Source organism: Marmota monax, unplaced genomic scaffold (assembly GCF_021218885.2).
Source record: "Marmota monax isolate L192 unplaced genomic scaffold, Marmota_monax_Labrador192_F-V1.1 WCK01_AAM20220418_F8-fsc01845, whole genome shotgun sequence".
NCBI lineage: Eukaryota > Metazoa > Chordata > Mammalia > Rodentia > Sciuridae > Marmota > Marmota monax.
The window spans coordinates 27,320-38,701 of record NW_026693385.1 but is presented as its reverse complement, the minus strand read 5'-3'; the positions used below and the strand labels follow the sequence as shown (position 1 = coordinate 38,701).

Sequence of the window (11,382 nt, the reverse complement as noted above, 5' to 3'; positions counted from 1 at the left end):
TTACGGCCGGCCCCCCCCAGGCTCTTGTCTGCCGGGCCCCTCTCCGCCCGTCCTGTGGCCCGCCCCTTCTTGTTTTTCCTCGTTTTCTTCATTTTTTGACGCCAGGAAAGCCGAAAGCCGAACCGAAACCGAACCGTAACCCGAACCCGAACCCAAACCCGAACCCTAACCGAACCCCGAACCGAACACAACCGAACCCGAACCCGAACCCGAACCCGAACCCGAACCCGAACCCGAAACCGAACCGAACCCGAACCCGAACCCGAACCCGAACCCGAACCCGAACCCGAACCCGAACCCGAACCCGAACCCGAACCCGAACCCGAACCCGAACCCGAACCCGAACCCGAACCCGAACCCGAACCCGAACCCGAACCCGAACCCGAACCCGAACCCGAACCCGAACCCGAACCCGAACCCGAACCCGAACCCGAACCCGAACCCGAACCCGAACCCGAACCCGAACCCGAACCCGAACCCGAACCCGAACCCGAACCCGAACCCGAACCCGAACCCGAACCCGAACCCGAACCCGAACCCGAACCCGAACCCGAACCCGAACCCGAACCCGAACCCGAACCCGAACGCGAACATAACACGAACCTCCGAATCCCGAACCGCGCGAACAGGACACGCGCAAGGCCCGAGGAACCCGAAACCCGAACACGAACCCGAAGCCGTAAACCACGTAACCCGAGTACCCGAGACCCGCACCCGATACCCCGAACCCGAGCCCGAACCCGAAGCGCCGAACCCCGAAACCGGAAAGCCCGAACCCGAAACCCCGAAACCCTGAACCGCAACCCGAACGCGGAACGGGAAGCCGGATACCGAACCCGAACTGCGGCGATAACCCGGAACAACGCGGGAACCCGAAACACAGAACCCGAACACCGAGCCCGAACCCGAGACCAGACACAGGAACCCGAACCCGAAACCCGAAACAGAAACCGAACCCGAACCCGAACCTCGAACCCGACCCGAACCCGAGAGCGGGGAACCCGAACCTCGAAGCCGAACGCCAACCCGAACCAACCGAACCCGGAACCCGAACACGCAACCCGAACCTCGGACCGAACCCTGAGCCCGAACACGAACCCGAACCCGAAGCCGAACCCGAAGCCGAACATCCGAACCCGGAACCGGAACCGGAGACCCCGAACCCGAACGGGAACCCGACCCGAACCCGAAACCGGTAGCCCATGAACACCGAACCGGAACCCGAAGCCCGAACCCTGAAACCCGAACCGAGAACCCGGATACCCGGAACGCCGCAACCCGAAGCCGAACCCGAACTCACGACACCAGGAACTCCTGAACCCGAACCCGGAACGGAGGGCACCCGAACCCGAAACCCGAACCACGTAACGCGAACGGGAACCCGAACCACGAGCCGGAACCCTGAACACCGAACGCGGAACCCGAAACCCGAACCACGAACCCAGAACCCGAAGCCATGGCCCAACACCCGAAACACCGAACCCGAACCGGGAACCATCGAAGCGAGCCCAAGGAACCCGAACCGAGACAGGATACCCGACAACCGAAGCCCGAACCACGAACCCCGTAACCCGAACACGGTCGAAACCAGAAGCCGAACCCGAACCCGAACCGACCCGGACCCGGAACCCGAGAGCGGAACCCGAACCCGAACCCGAAACCCGAACCCGAGCCCGAACCCGAAGCTCGAAACCCCGAGGCCCTGAACCCGAACCCAGGGAACTCCGAACCCCGGAACCCGAACCCGAACCCGAACCCGAACCCGAACCCGAACCCGAACCCGAACCCGAACCCGAACCCGAACCCGAACCCGAACCCGAACCCGAACCCGAACCCGAACCCGAACCCGAACCCGAACCCGAACCCGAACCCGAACCCGAACCCGAACCCGAACCCGAACCCGAACCCGAACCCGAACCCGAACCCGAACCCGAACCCGAACCCGAACCCGAACCCGAACCCGAACCCGAACCCGAACCCGAACCCGAACCCGAACCCGAACCCGAACCCGAACCCGAACCCGAACCCGAACCCGAACCCGAACCCGAACCCGAACCCGAACCCGAACCCGAACCCGAACCCGAACCCGAACCCGAACCCGAACCCGAACCCGAACCCGAACCCGAACCCGAACCCGAACCCGAACCCGAACCCGAACCCGAACCCGAACCCGAACCCGAACCCGAACCCGAACCCGAACCCGAACCCGAACCCGAACCCGAACCCGAACCCGAACCCGAACCCGAACCCGAACCCGAACCCGAACCCGAACCCGAACCCGAACCCGAACCCGAACCCGAACCCGAACCCGAACCCGAACCCGAACCCGAACCCGAACCCGAACCCGAACCCGAACCCGAACCCGAACCCGAACCCGAACCCGAACCCGAACCCGAACCCGAACCCGAACCCGAACCCGAACCCGAACCCGAACCCGAACCGAACCCGAACCCGAACCCGAACCCGAACCCGAACCCGAACCCGAACCCGAACCCGAACCCGAACCCGAACCCGAACCCGAACCCGAACCCGAACCCGAACCCGAACCCGAACCCGAACCCGAACCCGAACCCGAACCCGAACCCGAACCCGAACCCGAACCCGAACCCGAACCCGAACCCGAACCCGAACCCGAACCCGAACCCGAACCCGAACCCGAACCCGAACCCGAACCCGAACCCGAACCCGAACCCGAACCCGAACCCGAACCCGAACCCGAACCCGAACCCGAACCCGAACCCGAACCCGAACCCGAACCCGAACCCGAACCCGAACCCGAACCCGAACCCGAACCCGAACCCGAACCCGAACCCGAACCCGAACCCGAACCCGAACCCGAACCCGAACCCGAACCCGAACCCGAACCCGAACCCGAACCCGAACCCGAACCCGAACCCGAACCCGAACCCGAACCCGAACCCGAACCCGAACCCGAACCCGAACCCGAACCCGAACCCGAACCCGAACCCGAACCCGAACCCGAACCCGAACCCGAACCCGAACCCGAACCCGAACCCGAACCCGAACCCGAACCCGAACCCGAACCCGAACCCGAACCCGAACCCGAACCCGAACCCGAACCCGAACCCGAACCCGAACCCGAACCCGAACCCGAACCCGAACCCGAACCCGAACCCGAACCCGAACCCGAACCCGAACCCGAACCCGAACCCGAACCCGAACCCGAACCCGAACCCGAACCCGAACCCGAACCCGAACCCGAACCCGAACCCGAACCCGAACCCGAACCCGAACCCGAACCCGAACCCGAACCCGAACCCGAACCCGAACCCGAACCCGAACCCGAACCCGAACCCGAACCCGAACCCGAACCCGAACCCGAACCCGAACCCGAACCCGAACCCGAACCCGAACCCGAACCCGAACCCGAACCCGAACCCGAACCCGAACCCGAACCCGAACCCGAACCCGAACCCGAACCCGAACCCGAACCCGAACCCGAACCCGAACCCGAACCCGAACCCGAACCCGAACCCGAACCCGAACCCGAACCCGAACCCGAACCCGAACCCGAACCCGAACCCGAACCCGAACCCGAACCCGAACCCGAACCCGAACCCGAACCCGAACCCGAACCCGAACCCGAACCCGAACCCGAACCCGAACCCGAACCCGAACCCGAACCCGAACCCGAACCCGAACCCGAACCCGAACCCGAACCCGAACCCGAACCCGAACCCGAACCCGAACCCGAACCCGAACCCGAACCCGAACCCGAACCCGAACCCGAACCCGAACCCGAACCCGAACCCGAACCGAACCCGAACCCGAACCCGAACCCGAACCCGAACCCGAACCCGAACCCGAACCCGAACCCGAACCCGAACCCGAACCCGAACCCGAACCCGAACCCGAACCCGAACCCGAACCCGAACCCGAACCCGAACCCGAACCGAACCCGAACCCGAACCCGAACCCGAACCCGAACCCGAACCCGAACCCGAACCCGAACCCGAACCCGAACCCGAACCCGAACCCGAACCCGAACCCGAACCCGAACCCGAACCCGAACCCGAACCCGAACCCGAACCCGAACCCGAACCCGAACCCGAACCCGAACCCGAACCCGAACCCGAACCCGAACCCGAACCCGAACCCGAACCCGAACCCGAACCCGAACCCGAACCCGAACCGAACCCGAACCCGAACCCGAACCCGAACCCGAACCCGAACCCGAACCCGAACCCGAACCCGAACCCGAACCCGAACCCGAACCCGAACCCGAACCCGAACCCGAACCCGAACCCGAACCCGAACCCGAACCCGAACCCGAACCCGAACCCGAACCCGAACCCGAACCCGAACCCGAACCCGAACCCGAACCCGAACCCGAACCCGAACCCGAACCCGAACCCGAACCCGAACCCGAACCCGAACCCGAACCCGAACCCGAACCCGAACCCGAACCCGAACCCGAACCCGAACCCGAACCCGAACCCGAACCCGAACCCGAACCCGAACCCGAACCCGAACCCGAACCCGAACCCGAACCCGAACCCGAACCCGAACCCGAACCCGAACCCGAACCCGAACCCGAACCCGAACCCGAACCCGAACCCGAACCCGAACCCGAACCCGAACCCGAACCCGAACCGAACCCGAACCCGAACCCGAACCCGAACCCGAACCCGAACCCGAACCCGAACCCGAACCCGAACCCGAACCCGAACCCGAACCCGAACCCGAACCCGAACCCGAACCCGAACCCGAACCCGAACCCGAACCCGAACCCGAACCCCCCGAACCCGAACCCGAACCCGAACCCGAACCCGAACCCGAACCCGAACCCGAACCCGAACCCGAACCCGAACCCGAACCCGAACCCGAACCCGAACCCGAACCCGAACCCGAACCCGAACCCGAACCCGAACCCGAACCCGAACCCGAACCCGAACCCGAACCCGAACCCGAACCCGAACCCGAACCCGAACCCGAACCCGAACCCGAACCCGAACCCGAACCCGAACCCGAACCCGAACCCGAACCCGAACCCGAACCCGAACCCGAACCCGAACCCGAACCCGAACCCGAACCCGAACCCGAACCCGAACCCGAACCCGAACCCGAACCCGAACCCGAACCCGAACCCGAACCCGAACCCGAACCCGAACCCGAACCCGAACCCGAACCCGAACCCGAACCCGAACCCGAACCCGAACCCGAACCCGAACCCGAACCCGAACCCGAACCCGAACCCGAACCCGAACCCGAACCCGAACCCGAACCCGAACCCGAACCCGAACCCGAACCCTGAATACCCGAAACCGAACCCGAACTCCTAACCCATTAACCCGACCCGAACCCCGAACGACCCGAACCCGACAACTCCGGAACCCGAACCCGAACCCGAACCCGAACCCCGCCCCCCAGAACCCGAACCCGAACCCGCACCAGAACCCGATACCAGAACCCGAACCCCGAACCCGAACCCGAAAACCGCGAACCCGACCCGAACCGGACCCGCCCTAACCCGAACCCGAACCCGAACCCGAGCCCGAACCCGAACCCGAAACACGAACCCGAAGCGAAAACCCGAACTCCGGAACCCGAACCCGAACCCGAACCCGACCCCGAACCCGAACCCGGAACCCGAACCCGAACCCGAACCCGAACCCCGAACCCGAACCACAACCCGACCCAGAACCCGAAACCCGAACCCGAACCCGAAACCCGAACCCGAACCCGAACCCGAACCCGAACCCGAACCCGAACCCGAACCGAAACCCGAACCCGAACCCGAACCCGAACCCGAACCCGAACCCGAAACCCGAAACCCGAACCCGAACCCGAACCCGAACCCGAACCCGAACCCGAACCCGAACCCGAACCCGAACCCGAACCCGAACCCGAACCCGAACCCGAACCCGAACCCGAACCCGAACCCGAACCCGAACCCGAACCCGAACCCGAACCCGAACCCGAACCCGAACCCGAACCCGAACCCGAACCCGAACCCGAACCCGAACCCGAACCCGAACCCGAACCCGAACCCGAACCCGAACCCGAACCCGAACCCGAACCCGAACCCGAACCCGAACCCGAACCCGAACCCGAACCCGAACCCGAACCCGAACCCGAACCCGAACCCGAACCCGAACCCGAACCCGAACCCGAACCCGAACCCGAACCCGAACCCGAACCCGAACCCGAACCCGAACCCGAACCCGAACCCGAACCCGAACCCGAACCCGAACCCGAACCCGAACCCGAACCCGAACCCGAACCCGAACCCGAACCCGAACCCGAACCCGAACCCGAACCCGAACCCGAACCCGAACCCGAACCCGAACCCGAACCCGAACCCGAACCCGAACCCGAACCCGAACCCGAACCCGAACCCGAACCCGAACCCGAACCCGAACCCGAACCCGAACCCGAACCCGAACCCGAACCCGAACCCGAACCCGAACCCGAACCCGAACCCGAACCCGAACCCGAACCCGAACCCGAACCCGAACCCGAACCCGAACCCGAACCCGAACCCGAACCCGAACCCGAACCCGAACCCGAACCCGAACCCGAACCCGAACCCGAACCCGAACCCGAACCCGAACCCGAACCCGAACCCGAACCCGAACCCGAACCCGAACCCGAACCCGAACCCGAACCCGAACCCGAACCCGAACCCGAACCCGAACCCGAACCCGAACCCGAACCCGAACCCGAACCCGAACCCGAACCCGAACCCGAACCCGAACCCGAACCCGAACCCGAACCCGAACCCGAACCCGAACCCGAACCCGAACCCGAACCCGAACCCGAACCCGAACCCGAACCCGAACCCGAACCCGAACCCGAACCCGAACCCGAACCCGAACCCGAACCGAACCCGAACCCGAACCCGAACCCGAACCCGAACCCGAACCCGAACCCGAACCCGAACCCGAACCCGAACCCGAACCCGAACCCGAACCCGAACCCGAACCCGAACCCGAACCCGAACCCGAACCCGAACCCGAACCCGAACCCGAACCCGAACCCGAACCCGAACCCGAACCCGAACCCGAACCCGAACCCGAACCCGAACCCGAACCCGAACCCGAACCCGAACCCGAACCCGAACCCGAACCCGAACCCGAACCCGAACCCGAACCCGAACCCGAACCCGAACCCGAACCCGAACCCGAACCCGAACCCGAACCCGAACCCGAACCCGAACCCGAACCCGAACCCGAACCCGAACCCGAACCCGAACCCGAACCCGAACCCGAACCCGAACCCGAACCCGAACCCGAACCCGAACCCGAACCCGAACCCGAACCCGAACCCGAACCCGAACCCGAACCCGAACCCGAACCCGAACCCGAACCCGAACCCGAACCCGAACCCGAACCCGAACCCGAACCCGAACCCGAACCCGAACCCGAACCCGAACCCGAACCCGAACCCGAACCCGAACCCGAACCCGAACCCGAACCCGAACCCGAACCCGAACCCGAACCCGAACCCGAACCCGAACCCGAACCCGAACCCGAACCCGAACCCGAACCCGAACCCGAACCCGAACCCGAACCCGAACCCGAACCCGAACCCGAACCCGAACCCGAACCGAACCCGAACCCGAACCCGAACCCGAACCCGAACCCGAACCCGAACCCGAACCCGAACCCGAACCCGAACCCGAACCCGAACCCGAACCCGAACCCGAACCCGAACCCGAACCCGAACCCGAACCCGAACCCGAACCCGAACCCGAACCCGAACCCGAACCCGAACCCGAACCCGAACCCGAACCCGAACCCGAACCCGAACCCGAACCCGAACCCGAACCCGAACCCGAACCCGAACCCGAACCCGAACCCGAACCCGAACCCGAACCCGAACCCGAACCCGAACCCGAACCCGAACCCGAACCCGAACCCGAACCCGAACCCGAACCCGAACCCGAACCCGAACCCGAACCCGAACCCGAACCCGAACCCGAACCCGAACCCGAACCCGAACCCGAACCCGAACCCGAACCCGAACCCGAACCCGAACCCGAACCCGAACCCGAACCCGAACCCGAACCCGAACCCGAACCCGAACCCGAACCCGAACCCGAACCCGAACCCGAACCCGAACCCGAACCCGAACCCGAACCCGAACCCGAACCCGAACCCGAACCCGAACCCGAACCCGAACCCGAACCCGAACCCGAACCCGAACCCGAACCCGAACCCGAACCCGAACCCGAACCCGAACCCGAACCCGAACCCGAACCCGAACCCGAACCCGAACCCGAACCCGAACCCGAACCCGAACCCGAACCCGAACCCGAACCCGAACCCGAACCCGAACCCGAACCCGAACCCGAACCCGAACCCGAACCCGAACCCGAACCCGAACCCGAACCCGAACCCGAACCCGAACCCGAACCCGAACCCGAACCCGAACCCGAACCCGAACCCGAACCCGAACCCGAACCCGAACCCGAACCCGAACCCGAACCCGAACCCGAACCCGAACCCGAACCCGAACCCGAACCCGAACCCGAACCCGAACCCGAACCCGAACCCGAACCCGAACCCGAACCCGAACCCGAACCCGAACCCGAACCCGAACCCGAACCCGAACCCGAACCCGAACCCGAACCCGAACCCGAACCCGAACCCGAACCCGAACCCGAACCCGAACCCGAACCCGAACCCGAACCCGAACCCGAACCCGAACCCGAACCCGAACCCGAACCCGAACCCGAACCCGAACCCGAACCCGAACCCGAACCCGAACCCGAACCCGAACCCGAACCCGAACCCGAACCCGAACCCGAACCCGAACCCGAACCCGAACCCGAACCCGAACCCGAACCCGAACCCGAACCCGAACCCGAACCCGAACCCGAACCCGAACCCGAACCCGAACCCGAACCCGAACCCGAACCCGAACCCGAACCCGAACCCGAACCCGAACCCGAACCCGAACCCGAACCCGAACCCGAACCCGAACCCGAACCCGAACCCGAACCCGAACCCGAACCCGAACCCGAACCCGAACCCGAACCCGAACCCGAACCCGAACCCGAACCCGAACCCGAACCCGAACCCGAACCCGAACCCGAACCCGAACCCGAACCCGAACCCGAACCCGAACCCGAACCCGAACCCGAACCCGAACCCGAACCCGAACCCGAACCCGAACCCGAACCCGAACCCGAACCCGAACCCGAACCCGAACCCGAACCCGAACCCGAACCCGAACCCGAACCCGAACCCGAACCCGAACCCGAACCCGAACCCGAACCCGAACCCGAACCCGAACCCGAACCCGAACCCGAACCCGAACCCGAACCCGAACCCGAACCCGAACCCGAACCCGAACCCGAACCCGAACCCGAACCCGAACCCGAACCCGAACCCGAACCCGAACCCGAACCCGAACCCGAACCCGAACCCGAACCCGAACCCGAACCCGAACCCGAACCCGAACCCGAACCCGAACCCGAACCCGAACCCGAACCCGAACCCGAACCCGAACCCGAACCCGAACCCGAACCCGAACCCGAACCCGAACCCGAACCCGAACCCGAACCCGAACCCGAACCCGAACCCGAACCCGAACCCGAACCCGAACCCGAACCCGAACCCGAACCCGAACCCGAACCCGAACCCGAACCCGAACCCGAACCCGAACCCGAACCCGAACCCGAACCCGAACCCGAACCCGAACCCGAACCCGAACCCGAACCCGAACCCGAACCCGAACCCGAACCCGAACCCGAACCCGAACCCGAACCCGAACCCGAACCCGAACCCGAACCCGAACCCGAACCCGAACCCGAACCCGAACCCGAACCCGAACCCGAACCCGAACCCGAACCCGAACCCGAACCCGAACCCGAACCCGAACCCGAACCCGAACCCGAACCCGAACCCGAACCCGAACCCGAACCCGAACCCGAACCCGAACCCGAACCCGAACCCGAACCCGAACCCGAACCCGAACCCGAACCCGAACCCGAACCCGAACCCGAACCCGAACCCGAACCCGAACCCGAACCCGAACCCGAACCCGAACCCGAACCCGAACCCGAACCCGAACCCGAACCCGAACCCGAACCCGAACCCGAACCCGAACCCGAACCCGAACCCGAACCCGAACCCGAACCCGAACCCGAACCCGAACCCGAACCCGAACCCGAACCCGAACCCGAACCCGAACCCGAACCCGAACCCGAACCCGAACCCGAACCCGAACCCGAACCCGAACCCGAACCCGAACCCGAACCCGAACCCGAACCCGAACCCGAACCCGAACCCGAACCCGAACCCGAACCCTAACCCGAACCCTAACCCGAACCCGAACCCGAACCCGAACCCGAACCCGAACCCTAACCCTAACCCTAACCCTAACCCTAACCCTAACCCTAACCCTAACCCTAACCCTAACCCTAACCCTAACCCTAACCCTAACCCTAACCCTAACCCTAACCCTAACCCTAACCCTAACCCTAACCCTAACCCTAACCCTAACCCTAACCCGAACCCTAACCCTAACCCTAACCCTAACCCTAACCCTAACCCTAACCCTAACCCTAACCCTAACCCTAACCCTAACCCTAACCCTAACCCTAACCCTAACCCTAACCCTAACCCTAACCCTAACCCTAACCCTAACCCTAACCCGAACCCTAACCCTAACCCTAACCCTAACCCTAACCCTAACCCTAACCCTAACCCTAACCCTAACCCTAACCCTAACCCTAACCCTAACCCTAACCCTAACCCTAACCCTAACCCTAACCCTAACCCTAACCCTAACCCTAACCCTAACCCTAACCCTAACCCTAACCCTAACCCTAACCCGAACCCTAACCCTAACCCTAACCCTAACCCTAACCCGAACCCTAACCCTAACCCTAACCCTAACCCTAACCCTAACCCTAACCCTAACCCTAACCCTAACCCTAACCCTAACCCTAACCCTAACCCTAACCCTAACCCTAACCCTAACCCTAACCCTAACCCTAACCCTAACCCTAACCCTAACCCTAACCCTAACCCTAACCCTAACCCTAACCCTAACCCTAACCCTAACCCTAACCCTAACCCTAACCCTAACCCTAACCCTAACCCTAACCCTAACCCTAACCCTAACCCTAACCCTAACCCTAACCCTACCCCTAACCCTAACCCTAACCCTAACCCTAACCCTAACCCTAACCCTAACCCTAACCCTAACCCTAACCCTAACCCTAACCCGAACCCTAACCCTAACCCTAACCCTAACCCTAACCCTAACCCTAACCCTAACCCTAACCCTAACCCTAACCCTAACCCTAACCCTAACCCTAACCCTAACCCTAACCCTAACCCTAACCCTAACCCTAACCCTAACCCTAACCCTAACCCTAACCCTAACCCTAACCCTAACCCTAACCCT

The 11,382-nt window shown here is 64.6% G+C and overlaps 3 protein-coding genes and 1 pseudogene across 3 annotated transcripts; all 4 read left to right on the top strand.

The window, feature by feature from the left end:
* Nucleotides 1–2,675: 2,675 nt before the first annotated feature.
* Nucleotides 2,676–3,782, top strand: LOC124101197 (uncharacterized; the record flags this gene model as incomplete). Its single annotated transcript, XM_046457024.1, has 1 exon — nt 2,676–3,782. A coding segment is annotated over one exon (1,107 nt), but the record flags the coding sequence as incomplete, so codon positions are not given.
* Nucleotides 3,783–4,134: 352 nt separating this feature from the next.
* Nucleotides 4,135–5,275, top strand: LOC124101194 (uncharacterized; annotated as a pseudogene).
* A 442-nt stretch (nt 5,276–5,717) lies between these two features.
* Nucleotides 5,718–6,805, top strand: LOC124101196 (proteoglycan 4-like; the record flags this gene model as incomplete). The annotated part of the gene is given in 2 exon segments (XM_046457023.1): nt 5,718–5,786; nt 5,789–6,805. Coding segments are annotated over 2 exon segments (1,086 nt in total), but the record flags the coding sequence as incomplete, so codon positions are not given.
* A 928-nt stretch (nt 6,806–7,733) lies between these two features.
* LOC124101195 (basic proline-rich protein-like) lies at nt 7,734–10,169 on the top strand (the record flags this gene model as incomplete). Its single annotated transcript, XM_046457022.1, has 1 exon — nt 7,734–10,169. A coding segment is annotated over one exon (2,436 nt), but the record flags the coding sequence as incomplete, so codon positions are not given.
* Between the last annotated feature and the right edge of the window lie 1,213 nt (nt 10,170–11,382).